The sequence below is a fragment of the Carassius gibelio genome, chromosome A20, assembly GCF_023724105.1.
Source record: "Carassius gibelio isolate Cgi1373 ecotype wild population from Czech Republic chromosome A20, carGib1.2-hapl.c, whole genome shotgun sequence".
Lineage (NCBI taxonomy): Eukaryota > Metazoa > Chordata > Actinopteri > Cypriniformes > Cyprinidae > Carassius > Carassius gibelio.
The window spans coordinates 4,506,887-4,525,878 of record NC_068390.1 but is presented as its reverse complement, the minus strand read 5'-3'; the positions used below and the strand labels follow the sequence as shown (position 1 = coordinate 4,525,878).

The 18,992-nt window shown below is 43.9% G+C and overlaps 2 protein-coding genes across 6 annotated transcripts in view; one reads left to right on the top strand and one right to left on the bottom strand.

Annotated features, from left to right (window-relative positions):
* Positions 1-3,385, bottom strand: part of zgc:101562 (C2H2-type zinc finger protein) — a 4,841-nt gene extending 1,456 nt beyond the window's left edge. Inside the window, exons 1-4 of one of the 4 annotated variants that reach the window (XM_052535272.1) lie at positions 3,240-3,334; positions 2,291-2,352; positions 2,103-2,171; positions 1-1,955 (exon numbers count right to left, since the gene is read on the bottom strand). The exon at positions 1-1,955 is cut by the window's left edge and continues 1,456 nt beyond it. In XM_052535272.1, the coding sequence (XP_052391232.1) occupies positions 1,206-1,787 (582 nt within the window). In that variant the 5' untranslated portion in view covers positions 1,788-1,955; positions 2,103-2,171; positions 2,291-2,352; positions 3,240-3,334 and the 3' untranslated portion in view covers positions 1-1,205. The other 3 variants (XM_052535270.1, XM_052535273.1, XM_052535269.1) reach the window with 3 other exon arrangements.
* Positions 3,386-3,479: 94 nt separating this feature from the next.
* bub1 (BUB1 mitotic checkpoint serine/threonine kinase) lies at positions 3,480-18,519 on the top strand. 2 transcript variants are annotated; one of them, XM_052535267.1, is made up of 25 exons: positions 3,497-3,677; positions 3,956-4,015; positions 4,095-4,236; positions 4,319-4,515; positions 4,604-4,650; positions 4,727-4,815; positions 5,511-5,551; positions 5,685-5,857; positions 6,428-6,540; positions 7,273-7,448; positions 7,882-7,925; positions 8,013-8,129; positions 8,200-8,301; positions 8,661-8,742; positions 8,823-8,892; positions 8,967-9,141; positions 9,219-9,291; positions 9,984-10,891; positions 10,969-11,118; positions 14,173-14,273; positions 14,484-14,645; positions 16,185-16,342; positions 16,414-16,591; positions 17,956-18,062; positions 18,138-18,519. In XM_052535267.1, exons 1-25 carry the CDS (start codon positions 3,655-3,657, stop codon positions 18,331-18,333), a joined length of 3,684 nt encoding a protein of 1,227 aa, XP_052391227.1. In that variant the 5' UTR covers positions 3,497-3,654; the 3' UTR covers positions 18,334-18,519. The 2 variants fall into 2 exon arrangements, with proteins under 2 accessions (XP_052391228.1, XP_052391227.1); XM_052535268.1 differs by lacking the exon at positions 8,013-8,129 and having other exon boundaries at positions 3,480-3,677.
* The last annotated feature ends 473 nt before the right edge of the window (positions 18,520-18,992 follow it).

Below are 18,992 nucleotides of genomic sequence, written 5' to 3'. Positions count from 1 at the left end.
TACGAGCTGTGTGTTAACAAAAACAGTGCTGTCTACATTGGATGCGGCGTCGGGCACGCTACACAACAGATTACCAACAACTGATCGTGCGCGCGCTCTGTTTCTGACGCACTTCAAGCACTCGATGGGCGGGGGAAGATCGAAGAGCCGGACTTTTTTTTTTTTTTTTTTGCTTTATTTGGAAGTGTTTCGAATTAATGGTTTTTAAATAGTAGCCTATTATAAAAAAAAATATGCAAAAAAAAAAAAAATATTCACTCGTTCACTCATTCTGGTGCCCATATGGATGAGTGGCGCCCTTAGCATTTGCCTATACAGCGGGCCGGCCCTGGTGCGGACTTTTTTCGCCACACCAACCTCTGACTCTGAATCATCATCTGACGGTGACACTAGACTCTGGCACTGGTACACTAGCCGCAGGTCGGAAGAACGAATCAATAGTTCGCTTGCTCATAGCTCAGACGCACGCACATATCAGGTTGTGATGATATTTGTCACGGTTTCCTTCCCACAGATGTTTACGCGCGCTCAATTATCTCTAGGCCCCTCCCCCTCCACACATTTTAGCCACTTACAGTGGCCATTCCCTATTCTTCTTACACGCATTTGCCGCCTCACAGACAGGCATCACTCAATGAGACGCGTTGTATGTGTCTCATTGAGTGATGATGTGTGCAATCATCACTCAATGAGATGATTGCACGTATGTGTGCAAGTGTGTGTGTGTTTGAGTGCGTGCGTGTGCAAATCTACTGGTCGCACATGTGCGACTGGATGTAAAATTCAGTCGCGCACACTCAAAATTTGGTCGCAAAATGCGACCATTTGGTCGCAGTCTGGAGCCCTTCCTCCTTTTTCACAAGGGTGAACTTCTTTCATTATTGTTATTAATCAGTTTTCTATAGATCTATAGATGATTAAAATCGTCTGGATTACATGTCATTTCCTAATAAAGTATTCTTATTCATACAAACAAATGAAAAAAAACATAATTTCTCAAAATAAAAATGATCCTCCAGCTTTATATTGCAATTAAGTCATTTATTACAGCATTAGGTAACCCAAGTCAGATGAACCTCTTTTCTTCACTCATGCAATTATACCAGCATGAACAGAAAAGAGAGGAGTTGTGTGTGGAGGCGGTCTGTGAGTGGAGCTCCTGTGTTCTGGGGAGTCCGGTGCGGAGCCAGGGCTGGAGCTGGGTGTTAAGCGGGCTCATGCGTCTGGCTCGGGTGAGCTCGGAGCTGATGGGTCCTGAGGTGTTCAGGCCGTGAGAAGCTCCTGTCACACTGCTCACAGCTGTAGGGTCTCTCTCCGGTGTGTGTGCGCATGTGTCTGCGCAGCTGTGTGCTCCTCCTGAAGCTCCTCTCACACTGACAGCAGTGGTGCTGCTTCTGCTGTGTGTGTATGAGTGTGTGCCGCTGCAGCTCCTCGCCGCTCCTGAAGCTCTTCTCACACTGACTGCAGTGATGGGGCTTCTCTCCAGTGTGGATCCTGCGGTGGATCTCCAGCCGGCCGGGTCTGAAGAAGCCCTTGCCGCAGTGTGAGCAGCGGTGGGGTCTGCGTGGGGAGTGTGTGTGTGTGTGCTCGGACAGGTTCTCCTGAGACGTGAAGCAGCACTGGCAGTGTGGGCAGCGGTAGGGCTTGTCTCCGGTGTGTATGTGCATGTGTCGTCTGAAGCGCGCTCGCACGCTGAAGCTCTTCCCACACTCCCTGCAATAGTGACGCTTGTGTGCTGGACTCTTCACCAGTGGCACTTCCTCCTCTTCATCTTCTTCATGAATCATATTATGAAATAATGGTATGGTACTGTTAGAAAAACTACATTCCCTTCCAGTTGTTTCTCTTATGTGTGTGAGAGTGTGAGAGAGAGTGTGTGTGTGTGTGTGTGTGTGTGTGTATCTTAGTGTGAGAAAACAAAGATCTGAAGTAAAGGTATACTCTGTTGTGAACACCTTTAGGGGACGGAAAAAAAACTTTGGTGGTAACGGAGTTATTTTCCTATTTAACACTAAACAGGTACACTAAATAAACCCCCTTTAGTTTATACTCATCTGTTTACATGAGTTCCAGAATCTCCTGAACACACATCAGTCCCTTACCTTCAGATCTGACTCCACATGGCTCTGTTATATCTCCAGATTCCTCCTTTGGTTGCATCATTTCATGAACTGCTTCAAATAGAAACACAGAGCACTCAGAACACAAGCTCCTACATCAGATGAATACCGGCATCATAAACAGCTTCATTTTCTCTTCGTTTCATCAAAATGACAGCTCAGTTACTCACCAAACAGAAAACCTCCACACTAGATTTCTTATATTTTTGAAAGCCTCTTCTGCTCACCAAGACTGCATTTATTTGATCATACATACAATAGAAACAGTAAAATTGTGAAATATTATAATATAAATCATCTGTTTTCTGTGTGAATCTGTGTTAAAGTGTAATGTATTTCTGTGATGCTCCGCTGTATTTTCAGCATCATTCCTCCAGTCTTCAGTGTCACATGATCTTCAGAAATCAGAATAATATGATGATTTATTGCTCGAGAAACATTTAGACTGGACATCTAATACACATGCACACCATTTCATTCACATTGATAGATGTTGTGTTTACAATGCCCCACTCATGTACCTTTCAGGTGTTTCGATCCCAGATACAGAGGAAGTCTGACTTTCTGTCCCTACTGCTGCTAGGAGCTTCTTAGTTTAATGTCATAGGTGTGATCATTATAATAATCCCAACATGATCTGAGTGGTTTTCTGTGAAGGTGAGTGTGTCAGAGCTGTGCAATAAAGACAAAATGATCACATTTTCCATTCGTATAAAGTATAGCACGTGCATGAAGTCACAAAGTTTCATGTCATTAAATAATTAAATTACACTCGCGTTTGTCATTCCTTCAACAGTATAAGGGGATATTTGGTCTTCTTTTAGACAAACAAGACGAGATTTTGGTCTTCTTTTAGACAAGGAGAGAAACTCCACGGCTGAACCTGACAGCTGACCGGAAATGACCGAGCAGCGGAGCTGAACACGTGACGACTGAAACTGGGAGCGATTTAGTTTAGATCTGACAGCTTCCCCTGTACAAACAGCATTGTCAAGTGAAGGGGTTATAAATTCAGAGTGTTTTATAGAACGTGATAAAGTGTATTTAAATAATCTTACGTCTTTAAAGAAATCGGGGGGAAAACACGTTTACTGTTTCTGAGTATAAATGTACGCTTACCTGCTTGTTCTGCAGTTTGAACACTGTGTGTGCTGCTGTTACAGTTTCACTCTGTCCTTTGCACTTTATGATCGACGTTTTATCTGTCCAATCGCAGGCCGTTTACGCGAAACTCTTAAGCAACCCGAACACGGGGGCGGGGCGTGAAGGGCGGTAAACGTGACGCGAGGCAGTGTGTGACTCTGATTGGCCTTTGAGCCTCATGAAGGGTACTGATTGGCTAAGCGGTAAATTTGAAAACAGTTTTCTGTTGCAAATACACAGATACTAGAGCGGGGCTAGTCAGCGGTCAAAACAGTCAACATCTACATGCTAACTTACGAGCGATTACTAGTTTAATTAAGGGGTTTCAAATGAGTCTAGTTTAACAGTAAACATTTACCCTCGGGCTTTTTGTGTTCAACAAGAAGAAGCAATGGACATTAACTATTATTTTCAGTGAGTAGCGTTAGCATGTTAGCATCAGAGAGCGCGTTCGTTGAGATAATATTTATCGTTTATTGTTTTTCTCACATGATTTTCATGATAACCTGATTATTTTTTTTTACTCTGTATTTTCCTTCTCTGCAATGGTCGTTTTTCTAACTCTCTTGTACAGTTCGACAGCTAATCTCTGCCGTTTCCTGCTGCTGCTCCGAGTATTGCTGATATGTTGACCGTGTAATGATGTTTACTCTGGAGGAACAGCAGTGTGTTGTGTCTCTGATCCTCTGCAGGGCCTTCGAGCTGAGTGTGCAGAGCTATGCTGGAGAAGACCCGCTGGATCCCTGGGATAAGTGAGGACTCCTCGGTGTCTTTATTATGGTTCTGTTTATGAGTCTGCTGTTAGACATGTTTGTGTTTGTGCTGTGTCAGGTTCGTGCAGTTCCTGGAGGGCAGGCTGTCTCTGGAGGAGAGGAAGGGTATGTGTGTGGTTCTGGAGCGGCTGGTGCAGACCTTCCTTCAGGAGGAGCGCTACCACAACGACCCACGATACATCACTCACTGCATCAGATGTGTAGGTTCACCCTCACACTCACAGCTCTTCAGAAGACAGCGTCTGCTCTGTGAGATGAACGCAGTGTTTCCTCTGTGTCCAGGCGAATCTCTGCAGCGACCCCAGCGAGGTGTACAGCTACCTGCACGGCCGGGGCGTGGGGACGCAGGCGGCGGCGCTCTACATGGACTGGGCCCGTCAGTATGAGGAGAGAGGCCAGCTGTCCGAGGCTGAGACGGTGTACCACAGAGCTCTGGAGAGCAAGGCTCAGCCGCAGGACCGTGTGCTGCAGCAGTACAGGTGAGAGCACCTCAACACAAGACCCAAGCTCATTCAGCTGTGCCTTTAGTGCTCTGGTCAGTAAAAACAGTGTCTGTTGTATCTGCAGGCTCCTCCAGGGCCGGATGTGTGCGAGCGCTCCCACAGCAGCATCAGGTAGAGCACCGTGTGGTCCGTCTCCTGTTATACTGTGAGTGAGGAGATTAACCTGTGCACTGCTGTCTCTCCACAGACTCGGATCATGTGCGGCAGCCTCTTCAGAACTCACAGCTGGTGAACCAGAACCCCAGACCGAGAGACACTGCTCAGGCACAGTGCAAGGTACAGCCCTGACCTCATCTCTCATCTACTGCAGACATTACGGTTGAAGTAACAGTTCAGTTAAACATGTGCTGTAGTTCCAAAGCCGTATGACTCACTGATGTCTGTGGGACGAAGTGGTGAACATCAGTCTGGGAGTTCTGAGGTGTGGGAAAATATGGTAGTTAGCTGAAGTAAAAGCTGCTCTTAAAGTATGAGTTTGCTCTTCCACAAATCCATAAAAACATGACATTAAATGATACATGCACTGAAGAAAACAAAATCTGCCAGTATCTTGTTTTCCAGTACAAACATCCTCAAATCAAGACGCATTTACTTGAGATGCGAACTGAACATATGAAATCTTGTTTTCTGAGAAATTAAACAGATTTGACAATAATAAATGTCAATTAAATATCAAAACTAGTTTCTCTTTGATTTAAGTAGATTTTTCTGAGCCTACATGGATGTTTTTTTTTTTTTTTTAATCAGTATAAAGATGTCTTTGTTCATTATGCTTGAAGAACATGTGTCTACGTTTACACTAGAAAAATTTGTACTTCATCTTGGAGAAAAAAAAACTTGGATTTCTTCAAATGATGCTGTAATGTATTTTTCCAGAACACTTAATATATGCAGCACAAGTTTTCTATCCTCCTTAAATCTTTGTTTTTATCTGAAGCGTGTCACTCAGCTGGAGTTGTTCTCTGTTGCAGGATCCAGAAGAGCCCTCTCCTGCTCCTAGAATGGTGCGCATGTAAGTGTTAATGAGCCGGGCTTCATGTTCAGTAGTTCCTGTCAAACCAGTGTGAGACTCAGTAGAGGATTGTGTGCTGGTCATGATGATGATGAAGATGATGATGAGTGTTGTGAATGATCCCTCATCTCAGAATCTCCCGCTCGGAGAATAACCCGGTCCGGACGGGGGGTAACGGCGTGGAGTGTGTGTCCATGTACTGTGTGAACGAGCTGCTGTGTGAGGGGTCAGAGCTGTCCTTCGAGGAGCTCCGAGCCAGACGCTACTTTGCTAAACGCAGCCAACAGGAAGAACAGCGCCGTCTGGGTGAGAAGACTTCAGCGAAATACACATACACCTTCAGTGTCTCATCAGTGGATGCTCTGCAGTGAATGGGTGCCGTCAGAATGAGCGTCTGATAAAAACATCACAATAATCCACAGCACTCCAGTCCATCAGTGAACATCTGGAGAAGACAAAACCTGAAACACATCCAGCATTAAGATGCTTTTAACTCAAACACATATAATCCATAATAACACTTCCTCCAGTGAAACAGTGTTCTGGTCTGAATCAGGAGAGAAATCAAGCAGTGTTTAAACAGATCTAAACAAATCTGTGAGAGACAACAGGAGATGCTCTTTTTCCCTGGAGGAAGTGTTATTATGGTCTGGTGATGGATTTGTTTCTTATGCACAGCTTTTCACGTCGCCGATGTTAATTGATGCGAGGCTTACTGCAGTGTTGATGGGTATTTTGAGAAGATGTGAATTGCACTGCCTTAGCTGCACATGTGTCACATCTAGAAGGTGTTTAGTGACCGTAGACAGTGCTCAGATGATGGTCTGGAGCTTCTCCTCTCGTGTGTGTGTGCTGTAATGACTGTTGTCTGTTCAGCGGAGGAGCAGCGCAGGCTTTGGGAAGAGGAAGAGGAGGTGAGGAAGATGAAGCAGCTCTTGGAGGATCTGGAGAAGAACGTGACTCTACAGCCGGAGCAGGCCTCTCTCACGGTAGATGTCTGGTTCATGATCAAATAAGTGTTTTTCTCTGATGAATGCTGGACATAATTATTGGCACCCCTAGATATTCATATCAGTTAAATACCTCTGAACTATATTCTCATTCATCTTTACTTTATCACACCAGTGTGACTAGAAGCATGAGGTTATTATTGACTGATTATAAATATGAGGAACGTCACATCCATCACAGAGTCACAGAATATAGTTCTGATTTACAGAACAAGATTGAACTTCCCGAAATAGAAAGTGTCTGTATGAAAAGAGCTGAAGCAGCGAGAATCATTTCCACCATCAGGGCAGTCAACTAAAGAGGTTATAAATCTCCTGCGAGAGCATTCATTTCACACTGAGACCACCACCTTAGAATATTTAGAGTTCTTTGAATAAAAGATCAAAAAGGTCAGCAGTGCAGATTTATTTCTACAGACGTCTTTCCTCAAATTTTGAGTCCAATATCACCCTGTAGTCTGTACTTGTGCCAACCTGCCAAAATAAAAGCTTGATTAAAGGTTTGAAAATGAAAAAATTGTTAAAGAAATAAAAGAAAATAAATATTAGCACTGTATTTTTTTATAGTTTTTAAATGTTATTTTATTAAAAATAGCTATTATTACTGTTGTTTAATTGTATGGTTATTTTCAGTGGGTTACGCTGAGCAGTGTGACAGAAAAACCTCTGTTCATCCCTGTATTTACACACACTCTCAATGTTGATTTGCAGGGAGCTGAAGCCCCAGAGCCGGTGTGGTCCTCCAGGCCTCAGACAGGGCATGCTGGGACACGGGACACGAGCCATCTGCTGACCGCTGGGTTACCCGGAACTGAGCGAGAGAGTCTGCTGGGACCGCTGCAGGATCCCACACATCACAACACATCCCTGATCCACAGCACAGAGCCGTGAGTCTGCACACACTCCTCACTCCGTTCAACAGACATCAGGACATTCAACCAAAAATGAAAACTGGCTCCCCTTCAGTCCATCAAAGATGTAGAAGCGTTTGTTTCTTTATTGCATCACTTGCTCACCAATGCATCCTCAGCAGTGAATAATATCATGCTTAATATAATGCTTCTTTCCAAGTGAAAAAGATAAAGTCTTGTCATGTGTACTGAACAATGTGCAAACTGAAGGCTGTGAAGGGGAAAAAAAAAAGTGTATGTCCAGGTTATGCTTCAGATTGTGCATAAGGTTTACAATCTGAACCTTACATGTTTTCTGGACAGAAGCTGAATGCACTTCATGAGAGGGTGTAAGAACACGGGACACAGATGAGACTGAAGCACAGACTGTTGTGATGATGAGTTGTAACATGTGTTTCTCTGTGTGTAGAGAGGCGGCGTGTGATCCGGGTGATGTGGATGCACACGCAGACCGTGAGTATATCTCCTCCTGTACACACTGCTCCGTACAGCTGCTGTGTGTGTCCTCACACTCACACACACTCTCTCTCACTCTCTCAGTGTCATGTGGCGGGTTCAATCACTCTCATGTCACTCCAAACACGTCTCTGGGTTTCGCTCATGCCACACCGTCCCGTGCTCTCCCTTCTCCCACTGTCAACACGCGTGAGGCTTTGGGTAAGAGCACACACACACGCACTGCGCTGACGCTGTGTGGATGTCGTGCTTGATGTGTGTTGTCTCTTAGGTGTGATCATGGACATGTTTCAGGCTCCCACCCTCCTCCAGGAGTCCATGTTCAACAGCACTGTTCAGCCGGAGGACAGCTTCGAGAAGAGCTGCAGAATCAGTACGACACACACACACACACACACACACACACACAGTTTGTAACCGTAAACTGGTCATGTAGACGAGAGGCCCTAATGACCTGGTGACCTAAGCTGTCCAGTCATGTAGTATTTTGAAGAATAAAGGAAGAAACCAGTTGAAAAGACATGTATACACTAGCAGTCAAGAGTTTGGGTTTCTTCCAGGAGTCTCTTCTGCTCATCAAGGCTGCTCCTATTGGACAGGTGAATCACATGACTGCAGACTTGATGTGCAGAGAGCCTCCTGTATGAATGTTTGACTGGTGGTGTGATCGTTCTGTTAGTTTAGTCTCTTCTGAACCCCGGCGTGCTCTGATTGTGGTCTCGTGTTGTTCAGGTAGCGCTCCCTCGTGTGTTAAAGCTGCCAGCACGACTCCGTTCATGATTTACCAGGACTCAGATGAGCAGGAGAGCGGAGGGTGAGACCAGGCTTCCTTCGTCCAGTAATGAGAAGTGTTTGTGTGAGACTCTGAGTGTGTGCTCTCCATCTGTCCTCCAGGTCTGGTCCGGACAGAAACAAAGCCCCGCTGACCCGAGCGCTGATGGAGATCCCAGTGTCCAAGGCCAATGTGAGTGTTGTTCTCAGCTGTGGAGTCATGGAGGCCAGTGGTCAGTCTAATCTAATGTGTGTTCCTTTCATCAGGACACTCCAGGCAGCGCTGAGTCCATCACGGATGAGAGCACGCTGTGGGCAGCACGTAACGTCTCTGTGGACCCGTGTCCCAACCACACGCGTGACTTCGCCCTGTCCGCTCACCTGGTGTCCACACCGCTCCACCCTCATGCTCCACACTCATGGGACATGGAGGAGGTGCAAGGTATTCCTCTGTTAGCTGCTAGTGTTGTGTGAGCGCTGTCGCTCTGGTGTAATCTGTGACCGTTCTCTCTCTCTCAGAGGATAACACCGGGGTCAGGGGCGTCAGCGGAGCAGAGGACAACCCCTACATACGACAGCCCACCAAACTCAGGTATCAGCACATCATCACTCAAGCTTTCCTGACCATTATTACATGCATATCCTCCATACTCTATCTTATTCTGCAGCTAGGCAGTAATCTATTTCCTTGTCAGTCTAATGATTCTTTAGCTCCAGTAAAAGTAGTGCTACACTGAACAAATACGATACTGATACTTTCTCTCTGTTTTATTTTTTAATCGCATCCAGAATAAACATTTTTGTTTACATAATGTGTGTGAATCTTGAATATGTATGTATGCGTGTGTATAAATATACATATGCATGTAAATATAATATTTAATATTAAATATATGAAACGGTTCTCGGTTCAGTGTACTGGTGATCCGAAAACTGATGCAACCGGTTCTTGACTCGAGAACGAGAAACGCTCCGGCAGTGGGCGTACGTTCGTTATCTGGCACAAATTCCCCCGGCCTTTATTTAAGACTGGCCTTTATTTGTCCGTGTTGACCACGCCCCCGGCCACTATTAGAGGCCCGCCGTTTATTTGAATACCAATTTTTATTAGAGGAATTACGGTGTGCATGTATATATCTCTCTCACACACACACCTGTTGGAAGTGTTCTGTTTCTCCAACACCAGCGGTGTGTAGTTGTGTAGTAGTGCTGGTGTTGAGCAGTCTTCAGCTGCTGTATGAGCCGTGTGTGTGTGTGTGTGTGTGTGTGTGTGTGTGTGTGCAGTCCCATCATGGAGCAGAGTCCGGCGGAGGAGAAGCCGGTGGAGCTGGCCGAGTGCAGCATGCGTGCTCAGGGCACTATTGTTGGGGAAGGTGTGTCATTAGCTCAGACGAGTCAAGGGCTGTCTCTGGCCCAACACAGCCAAAGCACTTGCAGCGTTAGCAGACATCCTCTGGCCGCCCTGTCCTTCCCCGACAACACCGCCCTGAGGACACAAGACGAGTCCATGAGGAGCAGCACCAGACCCAGCTGGAGCATTTATCAGAGCCCAGAGAAAGAGCCCACCCTCCCAGAGACCGACACAGATGCTCCTCTCCATCAAGAAAGAGTTGAAGTCCTCCTCCCGAAGAGGTCCTTTCACAGGCGTAAGTCAGGGAGAAAGCCACTGGAAGAGAACCAGGATGTGTTTGATGAGCAAGAAGTCCTCCCGAGTCAGAACTCTGTCCTGGGACTGAACTGGCTCCAGATGAGCAGCTCGACACACGCAGCAGAACCAGAGCTCAGTGTCATGAAGAGTCCTCCCGCTGTCTCCTGGATGCTCCACCAGAGCCAGGAGGAAGCTCCTGAAACAGACTTCCTGTGGGAGACCGAGCCAGTGGGACAGAATTCAGATGTGCTCCCAACACCGGGAGAAGTGGAAGTTCTGCTTCCCAAGAAATCATTCCAGCGGCGGAAATCAGGAGTAAAAGCGCTGCAGGCCTTGCATGAATCTCTCTTAATGAGTCCAAGGCAAGCCCTTAAACCGTCCCAGGAGGAGCCCAGGAGTCCAGAGCCCACACCAGGTCTAGACTGGTTCTGCACAGACAGCCCACTGCAGCCCAGTGAACCAGATGTGGATGTGATGGCCAGCCCACCGCAGCGCTCCCGGACACCTGATGCCCCCATGAGCCCCATGGACACATCCAGAGCAGGTATGCAGCCGGTTCAGATTTGATCTCGCATGGCTTTATAATGCATTGCTCAGAGGTTTGTGGTGTGCTCTCTGCAGTGTGTGTCCAGCTGCTGTCTGACCCGTGGGATGAGGAGCTGATCGTGTCTCTGCTGTCCAGTCTGGAGCCGCCTCTCTCCTCCCACCACAACCTCACCGTCTGGAGCTGTGGCCTGCCCAACATCACGCCCAAAATGACCGTCCAGATCGGTACGGCTCTCTAATCCCACATTTCAATGCTGCTTACTTGCACAGATCCCTTCTTTAAGCAGTTTCATGTTGCTCAGTCTATTTTGAAGTCTTTAGGGTAAGTTGCAGCGTTCTCTGGGAATTAAAGAAGTTTGCAGAAATTCAACCAGTTGTGCATAGTTACAATATCAGAAGTAGGGCTGGACGATGAAAAGGATAATGATTGCAATGTAATTTTCCTCTGTAAAAAGATTTGAATAAATATTCCGTATGTTTATACAGCAAAGGCTCATGTGAAGCGTGCCACACGGAGCAGTAATCCTCTCACTAGAGCAGATGTGATACTCACTGATGAGTGTTAGTCAGAAGACTGTACACAGCCCTGAGATCCAGTGAGCAGTGACTGAATTCAGAGAAGAACACATGACTCGCTGGTTTAAACTAGTTTAGAGACAGATCAAACCACGCTGACGAACAGGAGAAACACAGTCAGAAGGCTTTTCAGTCTCGCCATCATCTATCATGGATTTACTGTAGTAACACTAATATTGTGGCAGAAATGTGGGTGTAACAACGTTCATAGAAAAGGGATGAAGGAAACGAGAACTGGTGAATATTTAAGATACATTTATTCATATGAAATAAACACACAAAACAACAGTAAAACCCTGACGGGCGACATCACAAAACAACAACATCAATAGTCCAGGCCTGGTCCGCTCGTTACTCCTTTTATCCTTCCGGAGCTCCTCCGTGGGACTCGAGATACTTCAGTGTATTAAAGAAGTAAGAGTAAATGAGTAAATTAATATAATTAGTGTTTTTTTTTTTTTTTTTTTACAGCGTTTGTGAATTTATAGTGTATTTCGACTAGGTCTGTCCCCAACTAAATAATTTTCTGGTCATCTAGTAGTCGTTCATTTAACGCATTATCTAATCGCGCATTTATTAATAAACCATTTAAATCATAATGAGCCTTTAATATCATGCATAGCCTATTAAGCATTCAGCATCCATAATGGCGAAATGTGCCCATCTGAAGCGTCTCTGCAGGAAATAATACATTTATTATTGGCTTTAATATATATCCGCCAAATTTTCACATCGGTTTGAAAACAATAACAGAAAAATGTACATTTATCGGCCGATACTGAAATGGTGGGCGATATATCGTGCATCCCTGATAAATCTAAATCTAATCACTAGTGCTGCAACAACGCGTCGATGTAATCGATTACGTCAACTACAAAAATACGTCGACGTGCGTGAAATGGGTCGACGCGTCTCTCTGTTTGTTTACATCTCGCGTAATGGCATGATGTGAATGGAGAAAGTTGCATTCTATCACAAAAACAGAGACTATTGTTATCATAAACACAGGACAAATAAAATGGCCCTTTGTTTGTTCCCTTTGTAAAACCGATATGGTGAACCACGGCAGCACAACTGCGATGCGCGAGCACCTCAGAGGAAAACATCTCGGCGCTCTCCGGTGTTATGGTTTAACTGGTTACCCTGTGATCTGGTGACCAACTTCCTGTTTCAGGTCTGATATTCTTGCGCTTGCGGCATTCTGAAAAGTTGAGATGTTTTTAATTCGGTGCGGACGCGCCTGGAAAAAACGTGCGCGTCACACCGCGTGCACGTCGTGACCACGTCGCTTCTATTATGAGCGCTTATCGCGCGCCTACATTGGAAATAACAAACTTGAGCGCGCAATAGACGTGATATGTGAACGGCCCCTTAAAAGACAGCGCACCGCGAGACAACAGTCACAAATCACCGAGCTACCCCGAATCAGCTCCAGATCTCTGGAAACCATGCTAAACCATAGCAGAACCCTGACTACATTTTATGGTTTGTGATGCTAAAGAACATTTCATGACGTCTCAGACAACTGTAAATTTATGGCTACTGTGGTTTAATTATAAACGCTATCATAAGCTCATATTTACCATAGTAAAATAATTTTCTTTGCCTCTTTATTATTTTATACTGTAAAAACTTCAACCACATAAGTTGAAAATGAATAAAGGTTGAAATATTATATTAGAAGTTGTACTTATTTTTTTTTTGGTAAAGTTATCCAAAGGATTCATTAGCTAATTTAAAAAAAGAACATTAGATTCATTATTTATTGTTATAAAAATAATCGTTAGATTAGTCGACAGAAAAAATAGTCGTTAGTTGCAGCTCTACTAAACACTATTCAGGTAAAAGTTTGCTTCATGAATGACCACACTGCTGACATCGCTAGCACACCCTGAGTTATTTGTATTATCGTTAAAGCATAACGGCATAGTTTTTCATTTCGAGCTGATGCTGATGTTTACATTTCTAGCCATTAGCAGCCAATTCCAATATTGGGCATCCCTAATAATGATCATAAACACACATCTGTATCCTAACTCAAGCTACTACTTCTGTCAATATAATTATCGATATCGACGGTTATGAAAAAATTTATAATTGCTTTGTCCATCTTGCCCAGCTCTAGTCAGAAGTATATGTAAATGTGATCATAGCTGCAAACTAGCTGATTTTATCGTTCACATCTCCTTGCATTTTAAAAGGCATACACATAATATTATCCCAAAAGACCTGTCTCATCAGTCATCAGTCATGCAGCTGGTTATATCATAAGAGAATGAAAACAGCGGAGAAAGAAATCTGATGTGTTTCATTATACTGGATCCGTGCATTCTGTCTTAAAGTGACAGCAGCCTATAAATACCTGATTCTGTCTAATTAAGGCTGAATAATTAATGTATAATATGTTTTAACTTGTTTAGACTAAGCCTAGTCATTATGGCTTGAGGTGATATTCATAGATGAATTATAAAAAATAAAAAAAATGTAAATGTTTATTTATTGCTATGAATGTTCATGTTAAATTTTTACATGTAAATGTCCTAGCCCTAATGAGCAGGTGATTCATGCTAATTGACATGGCATTATTTAGTTATGATTATAATATTAATGTTTCAGTGTTACAGTCATGGCTTGAGTAAAGCTAAACGTGTAGAAAGCCTGTTCCCTCATGCTGTTCTGACTGCGCTCCGTGTGTCTCCTCAGCTGGAGAGTCACTGAGAGTCGACTTTGTTCTCGGACAGGGAGCGTTTGCCACAGTGTACCAGGCCACCAACCTCATGAGCTCACAGAAACTCTTCCTGAAGGTAACGAGAGCACGCACACGTCTGATCTACAGGTATCAGTGACATCACCTGCTCTAGCAGTGACTCTGTAAAAGAGAAAGTACCAGCGTCACATTTAAACTCACGGGGCTGCGAAAACTGCTACGTTTGGTAGAAAATAGCAAGTTTTTTCATATCTGGTGCTCAAATAGTACCCAGCTTCTGTTTGTTGTTCTTTGTCTGCCCTCGTAGGTGCAGAAGCCAGCGAACCCGTGGGAGTTTTACATGGACAGCCAGCTGAACGCCCGTCTGCAGCCCAGTGTGCGGCACCTGTTTAACACCATATACTCTGCCCACCTCTTCACCAACGGCAGCGTCCTGATCGGAGAGCTGCACAACTGTGGCACGCTGCTGGTGAGGACAGCCTTGTGTATAAAACACTTCACAACCCGTCAGATCAAGGCCATCGTTCCCGTCTTCATCGCTGGTTTGACTGGCCACAGATTTTTAAACAAAATGGTAGGGGTGTGACGGTTAGTATATATATATAGTTGAACACCGTCATTAGAACTCTATAACCGCCAAAACCCGTGTCATTAAATTATTTTTTACAAACATTTTTTATCAAAAATTATTTTCATTTTTTAGATAGGATCATAAGAAGCGCAATATATCGGGAGACATGGTTTTTACCACTTAATGAAGTTTTGTAAATCGTCAGACATATTTACCACTTTATTAAATTTTGCTTTGTAGAAAACCTTTCTTAAAAACGAATTTCGTTTTGTACTAATCTTAATTTTAATAAATGTTTCATCAACCAATTGCATGTATTTTGATAAATAAAAAGCAAATATAGCAGACAATGATAACCGTGACATGGAAGCACAGGCGCGCCGCGTTCACTTGCACTGCACTGTGAACTAGAGCGCATCTCATCGTAATGAAACTCAGCGTAGGCCTATGCCTCATACATTAGCATTAAATATCTTTGCTGCATCCTTTCCAGAACAGACGGGTGCAGCTTTGAAATTTGCTCAAAAAACGTTGGTCGCGGATGATGAGTTTTGTGACACATATCCTTAATAAACGGAGGTCTGATATCTCTGCCCCTTTATCGATCAGAGCGCGCGCTGACACGGAGTTTACCCGCTATCTCCAAGAACAACCAACTGACTCTACGGCAGATCCACTAACATCTGTCAGTTAAGCATTATTACATGATAATCAGGTATTATTTAATGATAGAACTTTAGAATTAAAACTTGGTATCAATGTATTAATGCATATTAGTCAATTTAACTGAACTGTGGTGGTGCTTTATGGTCATTCAGTGACAATCAGGTTGTGTGCGTTCGCTCGAACTGATTTGCTGAAATCAAAACATGGACGACCATCGGTGAGCACCAGCCAATGAGATTGTCGTTTGCACATTAGCTCCGCCCACTAGCTGAAAACCTGGCAGTTCTTCAACTGAGGAATTCTAAAGGAACGCCGTTATATTGACAAGAAAATACATCTAAGAATATCGTTTACATGTAGCGTGTCAATTCTCTCTTACTCTCTCTGCGTGTGTGTGAGAGAAAGTGATGACAGGGTGTGCCTTCACACTAGAGTTTAAGTCAAACAGGTGCGCTTTTACGTCCATTCAGATGAACTGAAAAATATCACCGATCAGTTGAAGGAGAGTCAAACTCTGAAGCCCTTGGTCAGGGAGTGTTCAGCGAGTGAACATAGATCTGAGCTAAACTTATACTTAGCCTCCAACTCACACACTGGCCAGTAAAATCAGAGAATTGATTTAAAAACTTTATATAAAACCCTAACCCTAGAAGGGAGTCCTTGTAAGTTTGTGAGTTAGCCACATGGCTGGAGTGTGCTGTGCAGCTGTCTGCCCCTGTTGGGACAAACAGAAGTGATTGTAGCTGAGCAGTGTTGTCTGGTGTCCTCCAGAGTGCTATAAACCTGTACAAGAGCCGCAGTGAGAAGGTGATGCCACAGCCTCTGGTGCTGTACTTCACCGTCTGCATCCTGCACATGGTGGAGCAGCTGCATCAGGCCAGGATCATACACGCCGACATCAAGCCTGACAACTTCCTGTTGGGAGAGAGGTACGTACTCACACAGCGTCTCGCAGCAGGTGTGCATCGGCGCGGCTGATGCGTGCCGTCTTTCTCTTCAGGTTTCTGGAGAATGACTGCTTTGAGCAGGATCACCTGGAGCACGGCCTGGCTCTGATTGACCTCGGCCAGAGCATCGACATGACGCTGTTCCCAGAAGGCACTGCGTTCACTGCCAAGTGCATGACTTCAGGCTTCCAGTGTGTGGAGATGCTGAGCGGCCGACCCTGGACCTACCAGGTGAGCATGTGATGTGCTGCTATAACAGTGAAATCAGCTGTTTGTGTTCTCCCAGTGCATACGATCGACTCTGTTATGATTCTTCACCAGTGCTGGGAAGATTTGCATATAGTCCTGTCATGACCTGCTGCACATGAGAGAACTGTTTAATCATGCTTGTGTTTTTACAGTTGTTTTCTTCACAGGGTGGAAATTAAATGAAGGGGTATAAATGGCAGAATTGTCAGCATTATTCTGCTTTCTCACATAAGCTTTTTTCTTTATACAAATTTTTGGGGGCCTGTACCGTGATGGTAGCTGAACAAATTCAGAGTTATGGGATTGGTTTTGAGTTGACAAAACTAAACCTTTCAAATCTGACTTTGTTGGTACCATGATGCTGTTCATCAGCTTTCTTTGTCAGCTCAGGCTTTGATCCAGAGTTTGTGGAGCGCGTGCACATGAATGTGTGACATCACTGGTGAACAGCCAATCACGAGCCTTGCAACACACAGCAAGTTTGATTTACTTCTCACGAGAGACGCAGCGAGATTCAAAACTAAAGGTTAAAGGTTTTGCTAAAGGTTAAGAGATTGAAGAATGATACATTTTAACGTCATATGAAAAATGGAGGACAAATCTCGTAGTGAAGTGAAAAGTGAAACATGTTAACTTAGTTTATACATTTGTAAATATATAGTGATAGAGACTTGAAAGGTCAGATTTTTTATTTTTAAAATAGTGCAATCTTTTGATACTACAGCTTATTTATATTACATGATCTGTATACATTAATATTGATTTAAAATAAACAATTTATAATAAATGAATAATAAATAAACTAAAATTGTTTGTGTAAAAGACAAAATAATATAATATGAATATGAATCACTTCTATTTTTTTCTTAAGCATTAGTGACTTTTAGTTTGGGGCTTTTTATTTGGAGCAAGATAAACTGGAGTGACTTTGTGTCAGACATGTGTCACTTCTCTCACATCTGATTGGTCCAGCTTCAGTCTGAGATCTCTAACCCAGAACATAACCTTCCCCGGAGCAGGTTAGCCCTGGAGTCTAAGTTACTATGGCAATGAATGCCAATAAAAGCCAAGCCACTAGCGTGGTACCTAAAACCCAGAATTGGTGCAAATTTACCTGGTACAGGTCATGGTACAGGCCCCTGGGATGAAAGTTAGGGACACACATTAAATTTGTCTAATGCAAAGACAAATATGGAACTGTGATTTAAACTGACCTGCCAGCCAATCAGAATCAAGTATTCAGACAGAGCATGGTATAATGTGATTTATATGTGAGATTGGCACACTGATTTTCTGTCCAGTGGGTTTAGTGCACACTCATGTCTGTCACTCTGTGTTTCTAACAGACTGATTATTTTGGGATTGCGGGGACGGTCTACTGTATGATGTTCGGGACGTACATGCAGGTTAAACAGGAAGGAGGCGTGTGGAGAACCAATGGTGTTTTCAGAAGGTAATATGAAAAGCATGCTGGATCCTGTGCAGACTAGTGATGAGGAGACTGTAATGTTGTGTCTCTGTCTGTCAGGAACGTTCACGCTGATCTGTGGCAGGACTTCTTCCACACGCTGCTGAACGTGCCGGACTGCAGCTCTTTGCCATGTCTGCGAAGCCTTCGCCTGCGACTCGACGCCGTCCTGCAGCAGAATTACAGCAGCAAACTGCGCAGTCTGAAGAACAGACTGGTGGTGCAGATCCTGGAGGCTCGCTCCTCACGCAGATGATCCTCTGGGGCTTCATTCAGCCGTATTCAGACACTGTTACCTCTCTGTAGCGGAGACGCTGTCTGTGTAGAATGATACACACTGCTTTCTTTTTTTCATTGCTCATTCCTTTTACTCTGCCGATTTTAAATTGTAAAAAAAGCCAATGAAGCCTTTTGTAGATTTCAATAAATCTTGGTTAAGAAACTCCCTTGTTTTTTTGCAGTTCATCTGTGTCACACTAGATGTCACTGTTGGACAGATGAAGTTCAATTCATTTATTTGACATTTTTTGACATTAATGAGCCTTAATTTTCTGCACTGTTTTCTACTATATAATAACTGGGTAATTTAACTCTTGCACATCCATACAGAATATTTCACAAATGCATACTAGATATAGATCCATATACATGCTCCAATTTCAAACTAATATTTTCAGGAACAAACAACATGACCAACTAGAAATTATGGGGCCAAACCAAGCCCAGCAATTGCATAAAGTTAATTTCATACTTTGTGGTATTACAGCGGCACCAGCTGAACAAGCCCTCACATTTTTTTGAGTCATCCCTTGCCATAAGTGTGTCATATCTAGTGCAAACCATTCATTGTGAAAATGATTAATATGCAATTTATAGACTGCCTAGTTTATACAAAAAAATGTAATTTATAAACTG

Coding starts and splice junctions, on each gene's coding strand:
- bub1 (XM_052535267.1), top strand. CDS start 3,655: ATGGACATTAACTATTATTTTCA. Junction 4,016..4,094: donor CCGCTGGATCCCTGGGATAA/GTGAGGACTCCT, acceptor GTGCTGTGTCAG/GTTCGTGCAGTTCCTGGAGG. Junction 16,343..16,413: donor AACTTCCTGTTGGGAGAGAG/GTACGTACTCAC, acceptor CTTTCTCTTCAG/GTTTCTGGAGAATGACTGCT.